The sequence below is a fragment of the Lissotriton vulgaris genome, chromosome 3_1 (genome assembly GCF_964263255.1).
Source record: "Lissotriton vulgaris chromosome 3_1, aLisVul1.2, whole genome shotgun sequence".
Classification (NCBI taxonomy): Eukaryota; Metazoa; Chordata; class Amphibia; order Caudata; family Salamandridae; genus Lissotriton; species Lissotriton vulgaris.
In genome coordinates this window covers 1,639,677,438-1,639,701,231 of record NC_141689.1, presented here as the reverse complement: position 1 = coordinate 1,639,701,231, position 23,794 = coordinate 1,639,677,438, and the positions used below count along the sequence as shown (strand labels likewise).

The window sequence follows — 23,794 nt, the reverse complement described above, 5'->3', positions numbered from 1 at the left end:
TGTACATCTAGTTATGCTTTTGGCATGTCATTTAGGTCCTTCTTTGTTATATTTAGGGCCATTGCAAATTTTGTGCCTACAAAAATACACAAATGCTTCATTACTGGTACAAATGTGACATGATATTTTAGTTTGTCATCTTCATTATGTAGTTCAACAGAACAATATCTGAAACAAACTCTGGTCTATTTAATAGGCATCATACGCCGGAGTAGGAGAACTCAAACAAGTGCCAATCCCAAAATTGAAACTTCAGAAATTCTTGTACCTCCCTATATTGACTGTTGGCTTCTCTACTCATGTATGAGAAAATTCCAGATTTGATTCTGCAGGAAGCAACAAGGTCAAGCATCAATCTTTGCCTCTGCTTTGTTACCGGGGTACACTCCTCTATTTATGACTAAAGCCATCAATGTAACAACAGGTAGAAGTCCCTTCCTCAGCCACGAGAATAACATCAAGTTGAACTGTAAACCCTTCCTATAGAAATTCACAGGTACAGGGAAATTTGATGCATATAACATCACAGTTCAGCCCTCAGTTGCAGCATTAAGACATGCCGTTGCTGCCTCTTGTGGTGTCAATTTAAATGCTTTGCTTTCTCTCTTCATCCACCGGATTACCACTAAGTAGGACACCTCAAATCCCCTTGATAACAGGTTCTTCTCTATTCCCAGCAGCATCCATTGCTTTGCAGTATGGCATGACTCAAGGCTTGACATCTATTTTGTCCCTCCATGCTAAGGTTCGTTGTCTTTGCACCACCTCTCAGTATCTGTGCCCTCAGATCAGGATGTAACTTTAGTGAAATACAAATGACATCCTATTGTGTTGTACTCCTGGCTTACTTCTGGAAATCGGGAGTACCACCCAAGTAAATATTTGTGAATCAGGCTCTTTGTGGATTGGGCCTAAGGAATAGGCAGAAATCTCTGCCTACACCGTAATAAATTGCATATATTCGGACTTTAGTACTACTAGAGTACTACACATTATCCAAAATGCCTTTGTTGTGTTCACCTCTTGGTCTCTAGGTGACTGAGCGAGGTAACACACCTTGTTCTAAATGATTACTCTAGACAGCTGTTTCTCCCTCTCTGACTTCAGGACAGAAACTCACTGGTCACCGCAGCCCACTGCCTTCTCATTTTGCTCACCTTGTCCCTTGATGCTGTCTAACACGCTCTTTAGAGCTGAGATCTTGTTTTCAGTTTTGACAGCTGATCCTCCTTTAACCCTGACTGTATAGCCAGTTCACCTTAAGCCTGATCCAGAGCCTAGTTGATCTTTTTGGGACCCTGGAGGAATGGATTTTAGGTGCAAAAAAGACTCTTGTCTTTCTGTGACATCTGTTTCAGTTACATTGGAGACATAGTTGGCATGCTGCCTTGCACTTCTTCACTGGAAATAGAAAATATCCTCTGTTGCTTTATGCTACTTTTTAGTGGGTTCCATGCCTCTCTCTCTATCTCTGTGGCTCCACTCCACCGTTGCTCTTTGAGAAGGGTATTCTGACTAGATCAATGGGTGCTCTATCCTTTTTACGTCTTTGAGGCATGTTTTATATACTTTGCGGGCTTACAGCCCGCCCATAGGCTTCCGATTTGCTGGCTCCATCCTCACTCTCCCCATTTGTCCATGGCATGCATTTGTCATGCCTCTTGCTCTGTTTAGCCCTCCCCAAGAGCAGGGACCAAGTACAATATAAATACACCGGTCACCAGTTTAACATCTGTTCAGGAACTCCATTTTTCTTTCTTGAAAAAAGTAATATACACGATTGGTCCTGTTTTCACTTCTCGGAGCTGCTGCGTTTCTGTAAACAGGCTTGTAAATCTTGTTTACAGTAGCCTTTTCACGTTCTCTTCTACCAGTGCACGCTGTCTTCCAGCAGTATGCATGCTCTCTTCCAGATGCATGCACTTGCTTCCAGTTGCCCACCCTCTGTTCACTGTGTGCTCTCTTTCAGCAATGCACGCTCCCTTCTAGCAGTGCATCCAGCGCCTTCCCTACTAGTCCTGTGTCTCTCTTCTAGTATTGTGTCCTCTCTTCTAGCAGTGCATGCTCTCTTGTGGCAGTATGTGCTCTCTTCTAACAGTGCACACTCTCTTCCAGCAGTCTATTCTCTCTTCCACCAGTTCTTGCAGCGCTGTGCTTTTCTTTTCTAGCAGTGCTTTCTCTCTTCTTGCATTGTGTACTCTCTTGCAGAGCCTCTTTTTTCTGTTCTAGCTCTGTGCACTCTGTTCTAACAGTGTGCTCTCTTCTAGCAGAGCGTGCTCTCTTGCAGTATTGTACTTTTCTGACAGTGCACACTCGCCTTGTAGGACTCACTGCTTTCCAGCAGTTTCCAGCAGTGCACATTCTCTTGCAGCGGCACATGTAATCTTCCTGCAGTAAATTTTCTCTTCCCCAGGATGATCTCTTTACGGGTTGAGTTTTCAACACTCTATTGTATGTGACTTTACGGTTACTTGAGAGCAGGGTGAGGAATAACATGAGTTTGTGCACTCTCTCCGAGCAGCACGGAATGGGGGTCGCCGCGACATTTGACTATCTGACCGGGTGTCCCCATACCTGATCAGACTCTAATGTCCCTCACAGTTGCTCCAACTATACTTTCAGTGCTGAGAAATATCAGAAAGGTACACACAGCTCTTCCTAAAATTTGTAACTGAATGCATTGCCTTCCCTGGGCGTGCACTGTCTAGTATACTTGATTGCTGTCGCCCACAAGAGGACAGTGCTTTTGTTTGGCTGGAAGACATGTGAGTTTTGTGCACCGATTTGTATCTCCATCACATTGCAACCTTTAACTTGTTCAAGCAGACTCTGGATAAGATTTTTATTGGCTGTCACTTCAAACTTCCCCCCGCGGCTTCCGTTCTCACGCCGGCCTCTAGAACAACCTCCAGATAAATAGCCCTTAAGAGGGTGTGTGGTTTTGGCCATCAGGGACTCTTCTGGCTTGGAGTGGTGAGGGTGCATTATCCTCCCTATCCCCCTGCACAGAGCTGTAGTGTAAAATGTTGGATGAGATGCCAAGCACTGCGAGGTCCGTTCGTACCTGCTTCACCTTTCAACTTCTCTCTGCCCAGAGTACAGAAGTAGCTGAACCCCATGGATGTCGAAATGTGGCCACATGTGCATCATCCTGTGTCCCCAGGGCATGGCACAGGTCGGGGGTACACACGGGTGGACCGTGTCCACCCACTATTTTAACAGGGTGGACCCCGTCCCCTTGCCACAAAGTTGAGCTCCAGAGAGAAAGGCGGATTGTGTTGTGGCGTAATTTGCCGACACAGGGACACATTCAGCAGCGTCTGCATGTTGTCTGCCTTATGTTCAAAGTGCCAAAGTGAAGGCGGTGAGGGGCTTTGTTATCTGAGACTCCAGCTGGGCCCAAAACAAAGGCCCCGTTTAAGGGGCCGTCATCCCTCCTTTTGTTCCAGTAGGAACCTGGCTGGGGGCTTTCTGGGGCATAACACCTATATTCCTATACAATTGAGTGAAAAGAAAGGCACACAATGTATCCCTTTACAAGCACTTAACAGAAGCTACATCTGGAGGCACGTTTTTCATTTTGTATTCACCGGTATGCAATTTACATGCATGCACTGTGAGTATGTTAGATGCATCAGTCTGTATGAGTATTCACATGAATAACAATTTTAATGATTTTTATGATTTTATTTTTTTAAAGCACAAAACATTCCATTTATGGTGTCAGAAAGCTTTACATTACACACACAAATTATGCATTGACAATAAATCATACAAGTGTGTAAATCAATGTACAGGATGCGTTTTATAAGGCAATGAGGGTTACAAGGTTTAGAAGTTACATACTGCTCTTACCAGTAGGCATTACGTGTTAAAGTGCACGGGCAAGAGAAACAAAGTTAGGATTTCAAATGTAACACAGTGCTTGGAGTTGTCTGTGCTAATAAGACTTTATTACTACTCAAAGAACCCCTTTTTAGCAGCCTTATAACATCAACAGATTGAAAAAAAACAATACGGTCTAAACCAGGGCCACTTGAAATGTGCAGCAGGAGAGGTCCAAATCATGCAGCACATTTTGTGATAGCATTAGCATTACTTCACTATTTAGTTATTTTTACACTGCTAACATTGTCTGGCAAATATTTCACCTAATTAGTGCCAATTTAATATCCAAATACAGCAATAAACAACTGAAGGATGACCATTCAACTACTGCAAAGGGCCTTCCACTGTGCAAGGACACATAGCTCCACCTTTGTAGTAATAATGTTTGATTTATTTAAACTAGAAACAGTTTTTCTGTTAAAATCTGCAGATTATGCAGCAGATGATGGATTATGTGGAAAGTGTGGCAAATCCATCATTATGTGGAAAATGCTGCAGCTGGGGAATAACACAAATCCAGTGGCCCTGGCTAAACCCATGTTTTTCAGTTTGCATGCCGGTCCTTGATGCCGGTTAATCGCTCATTGTGCTATATTTGCACTGCAGTTTATGAACTGCAAGTACCAAAAAAATCTCCGCGTTAAAAGCACTTGCCTAGCTACATAAAATAAAAATCTATCATCTGCATGTTACAGGCTGTGCTTTTCAGAATACCCATTAACTTTCTATGCTAATTTATGAGTCATGACATCTTTTTATTTCTTCTGTATCACATGAAAGTTTAATGCTTTGTCTTTAATTCCTGGTGCATGATGGTGGAGCATGGGGGGCAGGCAGAAGCCACATGCCAGTCAATTGTCATGTGCACCCTATAGATGGCTTGGATTGATGGAATAATATACCTGGTGGAGTGGGCTGTAATACCAAATGCAGTGTTGAACTTGCATTTTCTTTATAATGGTCAAAGTGGACTAAAATTGTCAGTCAATCAATCAAGCATTTGTAAAGCGCACTACTTACCCGTGAGGGTCTCAAGGCGCTACGGGGTGGGGGAATGCTGCTACTGTTCGAAGAGCCAGGTCTTGAGGAGTCTTCTGAAAGTCAGAAGGTCTTGGGTCTGCCGTAGGCGGATAGGGAGGGTGTTCCATGTCTTGGCGGCGAGATGGGAGAATGATCTGCCGCCAGTTGTCACTCTTCAGATGCGAGGGAAGGTGGCGAGGGAGTGGTCGGCGGAGCGGAGCTGGCGGGTGGGGGTGTAGAAGCTGAGTTGGCTGTTGAGGTATGTTGGTTCGGTGTTGTGGAGTGCTTTGTGTGCATGAGTGGGGCGTTCTGGATGCGTTGGAGCCGTTTCAGGAGTTAAGTCGGGGCTCCTGTGTAGAGGGTGTTTCCGTAGTCCAGTCTGCTGCTGACAAGGCCCTGGGTGACCGTCCTTCTCATCTCAGTGGGGATCCACTTGTAGATCCTGCGGAGCATGCGGAGGGTGCTGAAGCAGGAGGAAGAGACGGCGTTGACCTGTTTCGTCATGGAGAGGGTGGAGTCGAGGATGACCCCTAGGTTGCGTGCTTGGTCGGTGGACATTGAAGCTGTTCCTAGTGAGGTCGGCCACCAGGAGTCATCCCCGGCCGAGGGGGAGGATCCGAGGATGAGGACCTCCGTCTTGTCCGAGTTCAGCTTCAGTCGGATGTTTCTCATCCAGTCGGCGACGGCCTTCATTCCCTTGTGGAGGTTGGTTTTGGCAGTGCGGGGTTCTTTGGTGAGGGAGAGGATCAGCTGGGTGTTATCGGCGTAAAAGATGGTGTTGTGGTCGTGCAGTCGGGCGACCTGGGCGAGCGGTGCTATGTAGATGTTGAACCACGTTGGGCTGAGGGATGAGCCCTGGGGTACCCCTCAGATTATCTCGCTGGCTTCGGAGCGGAAGGGGCGAGGCGTACGCTCTGTGTCCAGCCGGAGAGGAAGGAGGGGGTCCAGGGCCTTCTGTTGGATCCCGGCGTCGTTGAGGCATGTTCGTAGTGTGCGGTAGCAGATCGTGTCTAAGCCGGCTGACAGGTCTAGGAGGATGAGGGCCGCGTTTTCTCCGTTGTCTAGCAGGGTCCTAATGTCGTCGGTGGCGGCGATGAGGGCAGTTTCGGTGCTGCGGTTGCTGCTGAACCTCGACTGGGACGAGTCCAGGGTGCTGTTCTCCTCGAGGAATCTGGTCAGTTGTTTGTTGATGACCTTCGCCAGGAACGGGAGCAGGGAGATGGGTCGGAAGTTCTTGAGGTCCTTGGGGTCCGCCTTGGGTAAGGCGTTAATCTCAGCGTGCTTCCATCTCTCCAGGAAGGTTGCTGTCTCGAAGGATATGTTGATGGCTTTCCGGAGATGGGGTGCGATGGTGGTGCTGGCTTTGTTGAAGATGTGGTGTGGGCATAGGTCTGATGGGGATCCGGAGTGGACGTAGTTCATGATCTTGACGGTGTCATCATCGTTGATGTTGGTCCAGGAGGTCAGGCGATTGGTGCGGGTGGTATAGGTCTTGGTGGTTGCCAGGGCCGTCATGGTGTTGAAGCTGTCGTGAATGTCTGCGATCTTGCGGTGGAAGAAGGTGGCCAGCGATTCGCTCAGGTCTTGCAAAGGTGGGATGTCATTGGTGTTGGAGCTGGGGTTGGAGAGTTCCTTCACGATGTTGAAGAGCTCTTTGCTGTTGTGTGCGGGTGAGGGACGGCGGGGGGAAGCGAGGGAGAGACCGGGGACAGAAGAGGCAAAAGTTAGGCAAACAGAAGGAGAGAATCAAAGTTAGACATACAGGGAGAGAAGCAACGTTAGGCACAAAGGAGAGTCTGGTGAAGAACAAACTACAGTAGAGGCAGCAGTCACAGTCTAGCAGAACCGTGCAGCAGCGTGGGGAGCGAGCTGCCTGCATACAATGGTGGTATGCTAGGTAGGTTAATACATTTTATAGTTTGATATGCACAATTCTAGCTTATAGTATTTTTAATGCAATGTACACACTGAACTTTGCTCTCGGTGCCACGTTTAATATGCCTAGCTTGTAGCACCTAATGGCTAGTCTACTGTAATTAGTCACCAAACGTCATCCACATTTGAGCTGTTAATTCCTTTAAGCAAGGAAATCATGTCACAGAATTAATTACTGATCAGCTTTCATTTGTTAAATCTCGTAATTCACTCAAATGTATTCATGATAGACCTGCTAAGCATATGTTGAAGGTCTTAAGATCTTATGTCACTTCTTGTGATGCCACACACAATGTCCCTCACTGTGTTGGCTGTTGCATGCTGCCTAACTTGGTTAGTCCCCCTACTTCATTTTGTAGGACTTGTGCCTCGTGTGTCTCCAGCCCCACCCCTCTAAGCATATCGCCCCCTTTTGCTTATCTTCACAGGCTTGGAGCCATCAAAGATAAGTTCAGATGTGTCCCACGTCCTGGGGGATGCAGGGGGGTAGAAGTTTATTTGCTAATAATAATATAGAAACACAAGTGCAGGGCTCAAGATTTGTGTGCACTTGGATACTAAGGCTGCATATTATTGCCCCACCTCATGCCTCGGACTTCACCCACTCTACTCTTCCTGTCACTTGATCTCATCAATATCAAGGCAGCATATACTTGATTCCACCTCGTACCTTTTCTTCTATCACCCTACACTTCCTTTCTCTTCATCTGATGACTACCAGGGTACCCTGTCTTGATTCCATCTCATTCCTCTTTCTTCTTACACCCTCTCCCTTTCTGTCTCATCTTGGGAATACCAGTGCGGATCTGTCTTGATTCCACTTCGCACCTCTTTCTTCCACCACCCAACAACTTCTGCCTCTTTATCTCACTATTGCAGGTTCTTTTTCACCTCTGCTTGTCTTCCTTTGTCATGATTTTTGTATTATTTTCTTCCTTCTTCCTTTCCTGCGCTCTGCCTCCTCTGTCAGGATTTGATACAAGCTCTAGCCATGGCAACCTAGTGCCTCTTTCCCCCACCCCCCTATCCTCCTCAGCGTTCTTTCCCCACCACCCGATACATTACAGTGTTTGGAAGAGATGTAGAAACTCTAGTGATTGAAGAGCTTTTGTTTACTGTCTTTTGTCTGTTATGGGACTGAAGCCTTGATTTGAAAATTGTCCGTCTTTGCTGTAATAGAATTGGAATTATTGACGCTGTAATAGAATTGGAATTATTGACCACATTTGTGAATGGCTGTTGGTCTGTGGGCAAGGTTGGCCCTTTAGTGTCTTTCTATAGGCTCTACTAGTAGTTTGCCGACTGGTAGCTGTCAGTAGCCAGCATTGGGCACAGATTCTGCTTCCTGGAAGTTATGTTTGTTCTGTGACCAGTACTGTGTGTTCTAATCATTGTTTACATCACAGAGGGTATTTTCCCAAATCCCTTCTCCATTTTAGCGGGATTAAATGCCATTTAATTGAGTAGCAATTGCAGCTTTTATTTACAGCTCCTAATAATTTCAAAAGCTGTATAATGATGCGCTGCTCCGATGGTTTGAAATCACTACAAAACGACATTGACCGCTATACAAAAAACACAATTATTTTTATTTGTTTTCTTTGATAGCATCCCATTACACATTTTCAACATATTTGACTGTTCGCCAGTTTACATCACCATGCCGTCATTCCATCATATCATTTTCAACGCAATACCAGTCTTATCTAGACCCTCTTAATATTGCCATCCAATATTTTGTTACTGATTTGTTTCCCTTTTATATTTCCCACCTTCAATGTGGTCTACTATTCAGAGGGGTCCATCAATCTAGTCCGAGTTTCCGTCCACTCATCAAGGTCCTCCATTACACAGTCGTCCGTTTCTGCTGCTTTCAAATGCTGTTTGTATGCCATTGCCCATTTCCTCGTGTCTTTTTTTCAGGTGCTGTCTCGAAGAGACATGTTGTCTACAATCTGTGGGCTTCAGCATGCCCATAGGCTTACCATTTGCTCGTTCAATCATTGCTCTCATAACCTCTTTCCCCGTTTGTCGATGTCCTGCATGAGTCATGCCTCTTCTTGTGTTTAGCTCTCCCACAGAGTATGGACTAAGTTATTGTGTCCACCCACGATTCCTGGTTTAGGAGCTACTTCTTTCTTTGTGTTTGAGCCATCCACACAAGTGTGAGTGTTTTAACTTGCTCTGCCCTCCATCTCCTGTTGCCTCTTTCCCCCTCCCACTCACCCCATCCTAACCCCAGCCAGATTTTCCTCAAATCCGAACTTGTAGGACATCGATCTTAAAGCAACAAACATGATCCAGGTCTTCCTCCCCTTGTTAGTTATAGCTGTGATGAACAGGGTAATAAATTATTTCATTGTCTCCTTTCCATTTGACGCCTCGGTACAGCAATCACTCAGATGAGCTGATTTCGGAGCCTCGGTCGTCACTTTCAAAAGAGATTTTAGATCTTTGGGGAATTTGAGCTACCAAAGGAAGCTAAAGACTTTGAATCCCTCACCCTGCCTGCAGTTAACCTCGCTCACTTATTTTGTGAGTGATGTGGAGTGTAGAGGAATGTGACTACAGCAATACACATCCTGGTGACCCAGACTGAATGATGACGACATACAACTGGATATATGCTTCTATTCCAGAGGTACTCAATAGGTTGCATCTATCAACGGTGCAGCAGACACGGTAGCACTGGGCGTTAAGACATGATGTGCCTCTTGCACCATGTTTTGGGCTCTATGTTACTAACTAAAGTGCTTGAAAGAGGGGGCATTTTCCTTGCAAGGAATAAGGTCTCTGGCACTGTTGTATTGCCACTTCAGCTGCACGCTCTTTCAGCCTCTCCCAAAATCAGGGGCTTAGGTAACGCGAGCACTACACACCACATACATCCAGTCCACCCCACAGAGTTCCACACCATGCCTCATAATTCAACACCACACCACATAATTCCACTCCACTACATGCCACTCCACTCCACATAATACTACTCCACATAATTACACTCAGTGACACACAATCCCACTCCACATTATTCCACTAGACTCAATACCACACAATTACTATCAACATAATTCCACTGCACACCATGCCACACAATTCCACTGACCATTTCACTACAACCCACATATTTACGCACCATTGTAATCCCCACAATATAATTCAACGTCATGCCACACAATTCAAGTCCACTACATGCGATTCCACGCCACACACAATGCCACTCCTCATAAATCAACCATGCAACATAAATCTACTCCGCACCAGGCCGCAAATTTTCTCTATACATATTTCAACTCCACACCACATAATCCACTCCACTCTTTAACCCATGACTAAAATACATTGACTATGCCAATAGCTCTTGGATTGTCGAACCCTATATACTTTGCCAATGCTTGTTACTGAAAAGGTGTTCTTCCCAGGGTATTTATCTCCAGGGCTCCCATATTGTGCTGATTCACCCAGTGGCTGCATTTCACTCTCCTGTCTTTGTAGTCTTTCACTGTGCGCTCCACTGCCAGTCAGACCCATGTTACCACCATCTTTCCACTCATGGGTAAATACTTGAATTTGGGAGTTCAACTTGTAAGTGCCTACGCTTAGACTACAAAGGCTGGAGTGCAGCGACCCACAAAAAGAAAGACCTGCAATGTATACATCTCTCAAGAGTGGTGTAGTCCACCTGCCTGGAGAGTCGAGCAGTACCTGCGTGACATAGTAAACCGTGACCAAGCTTGGTTCAGCGTTTTGGTGAGTCACTGTTTGGTCCAGTGAATCATTGACCACCAGTGAAGTATTGGCCACCAGACTGAAAGTGCATCAATTTGAAAATGGTAGGAGGTAATATCACATCTCAAAAGATTGCTGTCAAAGGAAGGAAAACCGGTGCAGAAGATGGTAAACCTAAGCTGAGACCCAAAATTATGGAGCTTACAAAGAGGAAGCCACATTGGCATGAAAGAGAAAAAACAGGAAGAGGCCAGTTTACAATGAGACTATTATTCTCATGGGTAGTCAAGTGATATAGTGATCATCAACAGTCACATGGACTCCCCTTGGAGCACGACAACAAACGCTAGGAGGAATGTGGCGTAGTTGCTCATATTGCATTTATGCTGTAATAAGCCATCATAAGGGCTCTGCATATTATCCAAACAAGCTGGTGTATGAACCCTACCATTGATGCAAACTCCAGATATATATCTTATTAAAAGAGGGTATTGCTCACCTTATAATCTAGCACTTCCATTGCGTTAAGTCTTATGACTCTATATTTTTAGGTTTTTGCCTAGGAAAGCAAGCATGTGCTGTCGGCAAAATCTATTGTTCACAAATTAAGAAGCTTAAATGGGCTTAAAGCCCAGCCAGACCATTACTCACCATTGGTTGGCTCCCATGTCACGCTCGCTTCCTTGCTTCTATTGGTCAGCGCCTCTTACTTACTTCTTCCTGGGGCTTCAGTGTTGTCTCTACCATGGAGCATGGACCTTGTTCAGCTTCCTGTCTGTAGCCATTGTTGTGCCACTGGCTGCAGACACCTGCAGATACTTTTTGTTACTTTTTGGCATGCACTCCGTAATCTGTGTCCCTCCCTTGCCCCTTTCTCGTGTTGCTTTGCCCCTGCCCTACTCCCACTGTCTGTTGTTGCGAGTCCCTCCCTCCCATTAACCTTGTGTTGCTTTACCCTCTTAGCCACTGTCCATTATTGCTGCTCCCTCCTGCCCCACAACTCACTCTTGTGGCTTGCATCACGCTTTTTTTAACATTATGCACAAAAAAGTGATATGATGCTTTTAATGCTGACTCTTGCTTCGAACCTGAGCAGAGCATGCGCTGCTCTGCGAGGCATACTGAATTCAGGTAGGGACTTTCCACCCTATTTTTCGTTGACTTGTGTATTGTCCACTGTAAACTGTGGCTGTTCATTGGTCAATAGGCTTAGTAGTCCCTCCTTACTACTTCCTTGTCTCATTTTTTAACCTCCCATGGTGACCCCCCCTCGTACATGTTGTTCTAATTACAGTTTCTAAGCACTATTTACTTAAATAGCTTTGTTCCTGCCTCCTGTTCCAAGTAGGACACGCTGTTTCCTAACGCTATTTTTTAACTTTTTATAGCACGGGCGTTGAACTCATTTGCAATGAAATAGATCTCGCATTTGCGAGAGTTTCAGCTATTGGCATTGTAAACAATAATGCCTTTTATGGGGGGGCGTGACTAGCGTTCAGCCAAGATGGCAGCAACCTAGCGTAGCTCTGTGACCGAAGAGCCCTCTTCCTAAAAATCCGTCCACTTATCCGTTTAACTGCAGTTGTCACATCGCAGAACCTGAAGCGGCACATCCTCAGGAGCACGTAGCACTAACCCGCGTCACGATACCTCCAACGTTCGTGAATCGGCACCGAAGAGTGGATTGAGGCCTCATTGGGCGCCAAAAGCCGGGGACTGTAGTGCGGACGGGAGCGGCGTGATGCACTTACCCCAGCGGGATCGCAGCATTGACTCAGACGGACGCCAGGTGAGAGGCGCAGCACCAGGGCGCACATATTCGGAAGCACAGACCTGATAGCAACGGAGTGAAGCCCCGCCTGCAGCTGAGAGCCGAAGGGTGCAAACACGCTCCGGTGTACGACTGGTGGAGAACGGCAGGCCTCCTCTGGTTGGATCAGCAACACCGCCACAGCCCGAGACGGACATCGGTTGCCTGTAGCATGTTCTCCCGAAACCCTGCGGACGCAGCGCGCAGGTCTATAACGGTGACCAGTACAACATTCCAGCGAGGGGACCAGTGTCGATTCAAGCCCCCCCTGGCTTGCGGAGAGGTAGTGAGATTTCGTGTTGGGGGCCCACGCGCCACCCGAAGACAGCGGCAGTCGGGAGAACAGGAATATAAGACAAAAAGGCTGTGGCCCACCTAGTAGAGTACGGGAACCGTAACATTGGACCGTTGGTCGACGTGAACATACAGTGCAGGATACGCCTGGGCGATAGTGTGGTGCCCCGCATTACACTGAATTTCACGGGGCACACTCAACTTCCTGGCAACCATCATGAGTGGCAGGGGCCTGATAGGCATATTTATCTAGTTTTGGGGCTTGTTGCCCTATCGCAAGGAGACACAGGACGACACAAGAGGCGAATTACAACGAACGCCGCCCCAGCCAAACGGTACATCCAATAAGAAAATCACTTTGCAAGATGTAATGGCGGCGCTGAAAACAATGCAAACCTCCATGGATACAATATCTATGGACATATCATTGATAAGAGCAGACTTTGGGAAACTGTCCGACCGACTCATGGAAGTGGAAAAATCGACAACTGGGCTCCTGGGAGATACCGCGGACCTGCAAAATAAAGTCAAAAGACTTGAGGATGATAACGCCATGCTTAAAGCAAAGCTCGATGACCAGGAAGGCCGCTCACGGCGCAATAACGTACGCATAATAGGTGTGCCTGAATCGGTGGGGGGACCTGCCCTGGATCTCTATGTAGAAGACCTCATTCTTAAACAGCTCCAACCGAAAGGACTATCAAACTTTTTCTCGGTGGAGCGAGCCCATCGTGTGCCTGGCGGAAAATCTAAACTGGGGGCACCTCCGCGCCCCATTTTGGCGCGAATCTTCAACTTCAGGGATCGAGATGCCATTTTACAAGCTGCGCTACGCCCACCGCTACGTATCGAAAACGCGGAAATCAACTTCTATCCCGACGACACAGCGGCAGTGGGGCAACAACAAAGAGGCTTCCTAGAGGTAAAAAAAGAACTCCGGGCTCGAGAGATCAAATACTCCATGATTTACCCTGCGAAATTGCGTGTGGAATCGGAAGGAAAAACGTGTTTTTTTGAAGCACCGAGGGACATGCAGGACTGGCTAGAAGGATGGAGACCGGCTAAGGGAACCAAACACAGAGGCACGCAGCAACACAACGGAGGAGGAAGCCCACCAGCTCACGAGGAGGCTGAATAGGGTATGACCCCTGGTGCTACAGAGTCGAGAGTATCTTGCAACAGACACCCAGGGCAACAGTCCTAAGGCCAGTGGATACACTCCTGATCTGGGCCCGAGGTGGACCTCAATGACTTGGAACTGAGAAAGACCTTGCCGGCTGCAATGGACGATTGCCCGAGGTGAGACCCTGGACAGGGGGGAAAGGACTCCTGAAGGTAGGACATGCTGAACTGAACAACACTGCATAGACAGTCTTAACGGGAGGGGCTCGAGAACGGACACAGAAGTCTCACCCCCACGAACAATACACTCAAATTGGGATACTAAGCGATCCGCCAGGCAGGGAGGGGGGTAGGGGTACTGACAGTACTGTTACTTCTTAATTGTTGGTTTCTGTGGGGAGGGTGGACAGTTCTGGATCCACCAGGAGAGGGAACGGGGTGGGGGGTACAAGTTCTACATACAAGACGCTTTCTATGTATATGGTTTTTATTGTTTGTTCTAAACTCTCTCCATGATAGCTCCTGCTGGATTTGTTGGACAATAACTCCGCGTACGCACGCATCATTATCGGCACATAGGCCTTTCCCACCATACCATCTAGTCGCTCCACGGCATTTGTGTTTCCCGTTGACCGTTATGGAAGTCGGGATGAGCTCCTACATTAGACACTATGACAGACATGCACGATAACAATTCCCAATCATCGCGACTGGCTTCCCCCCCTCCTTACATTCATCTCCTGGAATATGAATGGGTTGGGGCACAAAATTAAAATAGGGCTTATCCTGCAATACCTGAAACGGCGAAACCCTACAGTAGTACTGCTCCAAGAAACAAACCTAACGGGGTCAACCTGTATAGCACTAAACCGCTGGGGGTTTAAAATGGCCGTCCATGCAGAATTTTCCTCAGGGTCACGCGGGGTTGGTATCCTCCTACACAAGAGCTCACCATTAATACTTAAGCGCACATGGGAAGATGATCAGGGACGCTTTGCCGCAACCGCTTGTCAGTGGGAAGGTCATAACCTCAATATAGTCTCTGTCTACGTGCCCCCTACACTTCATCAGGGAACATTCCAGGACCTTGGGGGACTACTACTTTAGCTCCCGGAGGAAGAATTACTTATCGGGGGAGACTTTAATGCAGTCATGGATACCACTTTAGAACGGAGTCCTCCCAGGAAACCGACCAGACCTGCACAGGTTTTCAAATAGTTTTTAGACGCCATTGGTCTATTAGATATTTGGAGGCTCAAACACCCAGGGGAGCACCATTACACCTTTCACTCAGGAGCGCACAACAGCCTATCCCGTATAGATTACCTATTGACACAATCGGTGCCCCCAGAAAAATATCGGACCACTCCCCGATCCAACTTACATACACTACGCATGTCCCTCTGCGACAGAGACTGTACCCAATATACACGGGCTATCTGCAAAATCAGACAATATCAAAAGCACTACAAACTTCCACGGAATTCTATTTTGTTGAGAATGTAGATTTGGTAACCTCACCCTCCATTCTCTGGGAGGCATACAAAATGGTCATTAGGGGGCAAGCCATATCCACAATCACTAAGAATAAGAGGGAACAGAGGGAACACCACGATTCACTTGAGACCGCAATCCATGAGGCGGAGTTTGCCCACAAGCTCAATCCCGCTGCTAACACTGCTCAAACTTTGAAACTAGCGACCCAAGTATACAAGGCCTACGTTGAGGAAGCAGCATGGACTAAACATACGGATACGTTACATAGGATTTACGAATTGGGGGATAAAACTGGAAAAATGCTAGCTTGGATAGAGAGAGAGGAAGGAAAGGGCGGACAGATGGATAGCACAGCTCACACGGGAAGACAAGTCCACCATCACAGAACCCCCGCACATAGTGGACGATCTAGCAGCATATTATGAGGACATATACACTTCTAGGAATGTGGTCACAGAGGAGGACTGCTTGAGGTACCTCAACGACATTCCATTGACCACGCTCTCAGTAGAAGACGCACAAGATCTAGAGAACGACTTTATGGCGGCTGAAATAGGAAAAGCGCTGGCTGCCCTCAACTCCGGGAAAGCAATTGGCCCAAACAGCCTGCCAGTGGAACTCTACAAGAAACTAGCCCAAAAGCTCACTCCCCACATGCTCCCCATGTTTAACGACTGCTTGGCGCAAGGTACGTTGTCCCCGGACCAGAGATTAGCCACCATCGTGGCCATTCATAAGCCGGGTAAACCCCCGGATCGGGTGTCCTCCTACCGCCCAATATCCATGATGAATGCAGACGCGAAAGTGCTGGCAAAACTCTTGGCCCTCCGTCTACAGCCCCACCTCCCGACGCTGGTCCACCCGGACCAGTCCGGCTTCATGCCAGGACGAAACACCTCCCTTAATCTCAGGCGTCTACATGGAGTACTCCATCGCATCCCGCTGCTGCAGGAGGATGCAGCCATCCTCTCTCTAGACGCCACTATGGCGTTCGACCTTGTAGTGTGGCCCTTTCTATTTGCAGTGCTCCAAAAAATGGGTATCGGCCCCAAATTTGTAGTTGGATCAGACTGTTATACACAGCACCTATGACCCAAGTGGTTGCTAACGGGCATATCTCTAGAGAATTTACGCTACGACGCGGAACCCGACAGGGATGCCCCTATCTCCACTTCTATTTGCACTTATCTTAGAACCATTAGCAACAAAAGTGCGAGCGGACACGCTGATTCGTGGAATTACGTGGGGGGAGGGTTGGGAAGACCGCATATCCCTTTATGCGGATGACGTACTCTTATATCTAATGCCCCCCAAAGACTCGCTACCGGAACTGATGCACTTGTTTGGGTCGTATGGCAACTTCTCAGGCTGTACCATAAACTGGGCGAAATCGCTGTTATACGTCTTACGTGGACAATCTCCTCCTCTGCCCCAGGGATGTGAGTTACAAATGGTGTCTAGGGGATTTAAATACTTAGGCATATACGTCACTCCGCAAGAATCTGTGTTCATGGATGAAAACCTACAGAAGCCCCTGCAGAGGCTCCGGTCGGATGTCTCCCACTGGAGATCCCTTCCACTAACGCTTTTGGGCAGGGCAGCGCTCTTTAAAATGCTTGCGTCCCATGGTTTCTCTACGTGCTCCATAACACCCCATTTCCGGTCCCGCTCTCCTACTTCAAGGCAATTGAGGCAGAGGTCTCCTCTCTGCTAAGGGACGGGAAACCGGCCTGAATAGCACATACCAAACTTGTTCGCAGCTGGTATTACGGTGGTATAGCTCTACCGAGTATCAAACTGAACTACTGAGCGGCACATTTAGCAACAGTGAAACAATGGCTTCACTCCCCACATGATGAACCAGCCTACAGACTGGACAGACAGATCCTACCAGTGGACCAACTGATGAAGGCCCTCTACACAAACAAAAGGCGTCATACCCTCACATGTCCCACAGCACACACGGTTAAAATCTGGCACGCAGTACAGAGGGCACTGGGGTGGGAAGGAATACTCACACTAGCCACACCACTCTGGGACACACACTGCCTGGGCACGCTAGCTAACACTAAGGGGTTCAGGCAATGGGACCTTATTGGCATTACAAAGATAGGGGACTTATGGGCTAAAGGAAATGTCATTTCATTCACAACCCTAAAAGAGAAATCTGGAATGGCAGACACAGAGAGATACCGATACCTGCAAATTAGGCATGCACTGCAAAGTGCCATCCCAACAGGCACTGATCCGGCTGAGTCCTCTCCCCTAGAAGATGGGCTTCTTACCGAACATGTGGAAAAAAAGGCTATCTCACAAATATATCGCAAATTAGTAAATAATCTCCCAGATCCTATGGTGGTGCTCCACAGCAAGTGGGAGGTGGAGTTAGGAGATATAGATGACACAGATTGGATGAATGCATTGGCGTCGCCCAGAGACGCGGCCATTCCATCACGCTTGAAATTAATCCAGCTTAAAATATTACACAGAGCCTACTACCCACGCACTATGTTACATAAACTGGGTCATGTCCCTGATCCAGTCTGCTTACGAGGGTGTGGACAAAGGGGAACATTTTCCCTCATCATCTGGGAATGTCCTATCAAACAAACATACTGGGAACGTGTGCTAACTGAGATTTCAGAGGTGGGTGAGGCCGAGATACGGCTGGATCCAGGGTGCTGCCTTCTTAACATCTGGAAGCCTACAGACCTCAACCTGGCGTTGCAAACATGGGCCACACTGGGATTAGCAGTCGCATAAAGGAATATAGCACGAAACTGGGGTTTCAGCGTGGCCCCCACACGAACGCAGTGGGAAAATGATATGGACATAGCAATGGTAGCAGAAAGGGCTGTCTATCTACACAGAGGTTGCCCCAGAAAATGGTCTAGGATATGGGGGAAATGGAACAAATCACGTGGGACAATTTGTGAACCGCCGCAGTCCACAGCAGACCCTGACATTGACCCATAAATGCATATAGTGTACGTGTATGTATTGTGCAGTTATATAACTAGGAACAACCTTTGGAGAAGAGGAGGGTTAGAAGAAGGTGATCCAGGGAAGCCGAGGCACAGTGCTGATAATAGATTGTGGTCTTGGTAGTGAAGAGCAGTCTTATGCCATTACAGGATTGTTGTTGTGGGGCATATTGTATTTCATCTGGCTGGGATATACTATGGGGGTGGGAAGGGGAAGACCGAAATGAAGTCCTATGCACAATGTTACAATGATGTGCTGTAACTGCGGAGATCCAACCTTTACCTATCACAACCTATAAGGAGAAAGTGTTTGTTTGCATTTGTTTCTTGAAATGTCGAATGTATCATCCTGAGATAATTTCTAATAAAGAAGTTTAAAATAAAAAAATTAAAAAACGCCTTTTATTTATCTGTTTTAAAAACAAAACACATAAATAATAGACATTGTCATTTACAATGCCAATAGCTCAAACTCTCGTAAATGAGAGACCTATTGCATTGCAAATGCTTGTTTTCTTTACGTTAAGCCATGTTGCACAGCATTGCAGGCTTACGGCTTAAAGTAAAGAAAAAAAGCGCTATGACGCGTCAATCCCGGCTGCTTCCTAGTGTTTTTTTCCTTTACTTTAAGCAATGTTACGAAGTAGCACGTGCTGCTGTGCAATATGTCCACAAACATTGACAAAGACAATAAATCTTTCATATGCCAGACCTACTGGATCTGACTCTGCTTGTTGGATTTTCTACTGATACAAAAGGCTGGGATTTGGATGTAATCTCAGCATAAACACAAGAATCCCCACAAGCACATAGTATTTTCATAGTTTCCTAATCTACAAACATCGAAAAAGGAAAGACCACATAAATAAATGGAATGGCGTATCAATCAACTTTACTTCCCTGATTCTAAATACAGAAATAAGAAGGGGCTGACTGAACAAAGAGGTACACACTTCCAGCCTAGTTGTATTCAGACCAAAATTGATTAGTAAAATTAACCTCGCTTACTCAAAACAAAAGAAATAACCCAGAGAACAAATGGACCTCCACCCCCAAGAAAATCGGACATGGCAATAAATCGGGGTATACCACCTGCCCAAGAGAAATACCTCAAGTAAGACAAAGCAAAGCAAGAAGCATCCGCTACAAAAACAAATTAACCTATTTCAAAAACACTGCATCTGTGATGCTATCCCCAGATGCCTTTTAAACTCATCATGAGTTCACACAGAAACTAATTCACATAAGGCATTATACTAGCCCCCCAGGACATGGAGCACTGTGTGAAGAGGCTCAGAACTACCTCATCACAGTAATTGATGGATATCCACATGCCTGGTAGACTTGAGAAAAAATGCTCTGCTGTGCTGTCTAATAAAGAGAGCTGTTTTTAATGATGTTTTCAGCTATACTGTATTATTTTGCAATTGGGATACAGAACATCATAATGTATCGGAATGAGTAGGGATGAGGCGATTGAACTAAAACTCAAGGCACATTGATATTTGTTGAAGTGGCTTTACCGTCCCATCCCCTGAGCACTGTAATCAACCTTAGCCGAAGGACTGATACTTTTTTTTTCTCAAAATGTATTTACTTTAGATTGAAGACAGCATTTTAAATGATGATGACCTTGGAGACAGCTGCCATGAGGACTTCCTTCGCAAGTATGTTGGCTAATCCTTTTGTTTTTCATGATTCTGGTACTGTAGCAATTTGTTTTTGTTGTTGAATTATTTTTTTAACCAGCATTGTATGATTCAAGGGGAGAGAAACTTATAGATGGTTGTAAATGACAATGCCTTTTTGATTTATGTGCTTTTAAAAGCAAGACCATTATAAAAGGCATTGTCATTTCTAATGCTGATAGCTCAAACTCTCGCAAATGCGAGACCACTTTCATAGTGGCTGCACCCCTTTCATTAAACACTGCTCACCGTATTCAGGTTACAGTGAGCAGCGTCTAAAGAAAAGGGTGCAGCCAACATTAAAGAGAAAGCACGGTATGGCGCGCTTTTACTTTTTAAAAAAACAATAAAAGAAATGAAAGCAAGCAAGTTTCTGTAGTGCGGCCTTCAAAGTGAAAGCAGACCACGCTGTAAATTAATCAAATAAAGAAGCGTGGCCGCTAAAGTGAAAGTGGACCGCGCTGTAAGTTAAATAAATAAGCGTGGCCAGTAAAGTGAAAGCGGACCGCGATGCAAATTAAAAAATAAATACATTAATAATAACAATATAAAAGCGGGTAGTGTGCTGCGACATCGTGGGTGGGATAGGGGAAGACCATTCAAGGAAATAGTGCACACCGACTAGATAAAGCAGACCATGTAACAAAGTAAAAAGTCCAGTCATTATGGAAGGTTACAAATGTAGACAAGGCGGTACCCAGGAGGGCTAGTAAGTCTATTCACAAATGAAAAGTAATGATATTGAAAAGACTGTAACAGGAGCCAATAGAAAAGATGGGTGGAGCTAATATTCCATACTTCAATACAGCATACCTCGCAGAGCAGCGCCTGCGCTGCCCAGGCTCGACCTAAAAACATATGGAGCATCTGGAAGGATTGTTATTTCAAACAATATTACTAGTTAAGCAGTCACATGCATGAATGTTTATTACATTTGAATTTTTATTGCAAGCATTTTGTGGCTCTGTTTAGGTAGTGGCATATTTTCTTTTTGTTTTCCTTTTTCTTTTCATGGCATATGATTGCAATAAAAATAAATTATAACCATTGCATCAACCTGCCATCAAGACCTGACCTATTGGCTATGCCAGTGCTTGTTGGTGATATAATTGCGGCAGACATGATACTGTCAAAAGTGCTTTGAGATGACCTCTTATAGTTGCCAGGTGACCCCACCCAGCCCTCCCCCTCACATACACACACACACAACCCTTCTCTCGGTCTCTGTTCTCCGCTATTGCTGACTGCATCTACATCACCATGTAGGGCAGGATGTGGCTGCTTACAGTCGGGTAGAAAGATGCTTACCTGACTGTTGGTGCATGTCCGGTTATAAAACCGAGCTCATGCTTACCAAAAGAAGCTCTCCAGCGGCTGCACGAGAAAAGAAGAAAAAGATGTTATTTGCAATTTATGCATCTTTTACTCTCATGTATGGGAGGCATTAAAAGGATGGAGGTAACTGAAGACCAGCAGATGGATATAACCAGAGTGCGTGATGGCATAAGGGGGAAATGGATAGAATGAAGAAGAGGGTAGTTGAAGAAAAGAAAAATGAGACATGGCCGAAAAAGAACCAGAAGAAATTTGGGAATGGTAGATTTAAAGAGAAAGAATAAGAGGAAAAAAGGACATAGAGGAAGGCAGAGAGATTGGTGATAGAGCAAGATAGACAATTTTATGGGGGCTTTTGGAGGGAGGGAGTAGTAAAGTGAAAGTGAGCGGGTCATAAAATTAACAAATGGTAGCTAGAGAGAGGGTGTGGGTTACGGAAGAGGGAGACCGAAGCGGAGATGGAAGTTTGAATGTGGAAGAGCGAGAATAATGGAAAAAGAGATTATAGAGACAGAGCAGTTCATTAGAGTTGTGGCTGGTAATAACTGGCCAATGTTCTGGCACACAGAATTACTGGGTCCTGGCCGATGTTCCGGCACCCAGGATTACTGGGTGCGGAAACATTGGACCCAATTTTATTAGTTGGTAAAATTGTGCTGATCTGGGCATGGATTAGCCTTCCCTCATGCCCTCCCTTACCGGACGCAGTTATTGCCCATTCTCGGGATGAAAGCACATAATTTTGTGATGGAGTGGTACAAATCAGTGATTCCAAGCCAGGTAATTACGAAAAACCCCTGAACCGTGCATCTTTTAATCAAGGTGGGAAAGAGGAAAGAAGAGGAAAACAAGGTGGGAGAGCCCTAGACTAACTGATAGAAAAAATGTCAGGAAGAAATAGATGATTCAAAATAGTGAGAAATTGGGTTGTTGGTTGAGCGAGGGTGAAACCCTACTCACGCAAAGGCACAATCCTTGTCCGGGTGAACCACGAAAAGTCACTAGGTTAACCTATAGTTATCCCTCTAATAACTTGCCACAAAAGCAGTCAGGCTTAACTTAGAGGTAATGTGTAAAGTATTTATGCAGCACTTAAACAGTAAATAAGTGAAAAGATAACACAAGAAAATTCCCGCACTGATTTAGAATGATAGAGTACATTTTCATAAATTATTTGACACCAAAATTCCAACCAGTAGAATCAGAGTTATGAATTTTTAAAGTTTATAGTGTAAAATATCACCTAAAAGGTCAAAGGGCCAACCAAGGACATATAGTCGTACAAAACGGGGCAAAGTCAAAAGTTATTGCTGACAGTGCTGTTTGAATGCACAAAGTGGATTGGGCCCAGTCTCTGCTTACCTTCAGACCTAAAAGTAATTTTAAAGACTAAATGTCTTAGAAGGTATAGTTCAGTGGGGCAAGGCAGCCAGCAGTGTCTGAGGAGGGGTGTCAGTTGGGGGGAGCCGCTGGACGAAGTCGCGGTCAAGATTTGTACAGTAGTGGCCCATCCCCTGCCAAAGTGGCAGGGTGTGTCGGAGGAGGGAGCTGGGGAACTGGGGGCAGCTTGCAGGGGGAGGGGTTGGTGTACAAAATAATAATTTTAAAAACGACTTACCTGATCACCACTGCTTCGCGCTCTTCCGGGCACAAGATCCCAAAATGCACTGCGGCCAATAAAGACGCTGCATGAAAGCAGTGTCAGGATTGGCCTGAGCCCTGGGACTTTGCACTCCCAGGCAGACTGGGATCCCGTACCTGCTTTCTCCAGCCCCAGCAACGCAGCTGGAGGAAGCTTCACTGCGTATGAGTGTTTGGCTAGCTTGAAATAGCTGGCCAAACCATCTTGTGCTGAGAAGGGACACGGGAGTGCACTACAACTCCCCCACCACAGTGTCATCCCTGGACCCGCCCCCAAGACTCGTCAGACTCCTGGGGGGAGGTCCAGGGGGATTAAAATAAAATGATAATAAAACAAGCACTGGCGTTGCCAATAGGTCTCGCAGTAGGAAAGTTGGAGCTATTGGTTTTGTAAATGACATTTTATATTTATGTTTTGTGATTTACAATGCCAATACTTTTAACTTTAGCATATGTGACACTTTTAGTATTTGTAATGTCACATGTTTTGTATTGCCTTTACTTAGATGTATTGATATTACAATTAACATTGGCTTTTAATTTTTTTAAATAATTAATACTTAAATAAAAGTGATTGTAATTTTTAATGGCAATAGCTTAAAGTTTTGTAAATAACTGTTGTGAAGATTATGTTCAGTGACTAAAATCCAAGAACAGAAGTGAAATATTGGCATTTCCCCATGAGAATTTCCTTTGCCCTGGATGCCTTTGTTTTCGCTTTTATTTAATCATTTAGTCTACAAAAATGGGAGCTGATCGGAAAGCATGACTCCTACGCAGTTCAGGTGGACCGAAAGTTACGTCACCCGCAAAGCCTATTGTTTGGGGGTAATTGCGAACGTGAGATGATG

At 45.9% G+C, this 23,794-nt stretch overlaps 1 protein-coding gene across 1 annotated transcript in view; it reads left to right on the top strand.

Moving 5' to 3' along the window:
• C9orf72 (C9orf72-SMCR8 complex subunit) overlaps window positions 1-23,794 on the top strand; it is a 332,168-nt gene that overhangs the window by 88,477 nt on the left and 219,897 nt on the right. Inside the window, exon 4 of the mRNA XM_086962131.1 lies at window positions 19,882-19,946. Coding sequence (XP_086818257.1) covers window positions 19,882-19,946 — 65 coding nt within the window. The remainder of the gene's footprint in view (window positions 1-19,881; window positions 19,947-23,794) is intronic.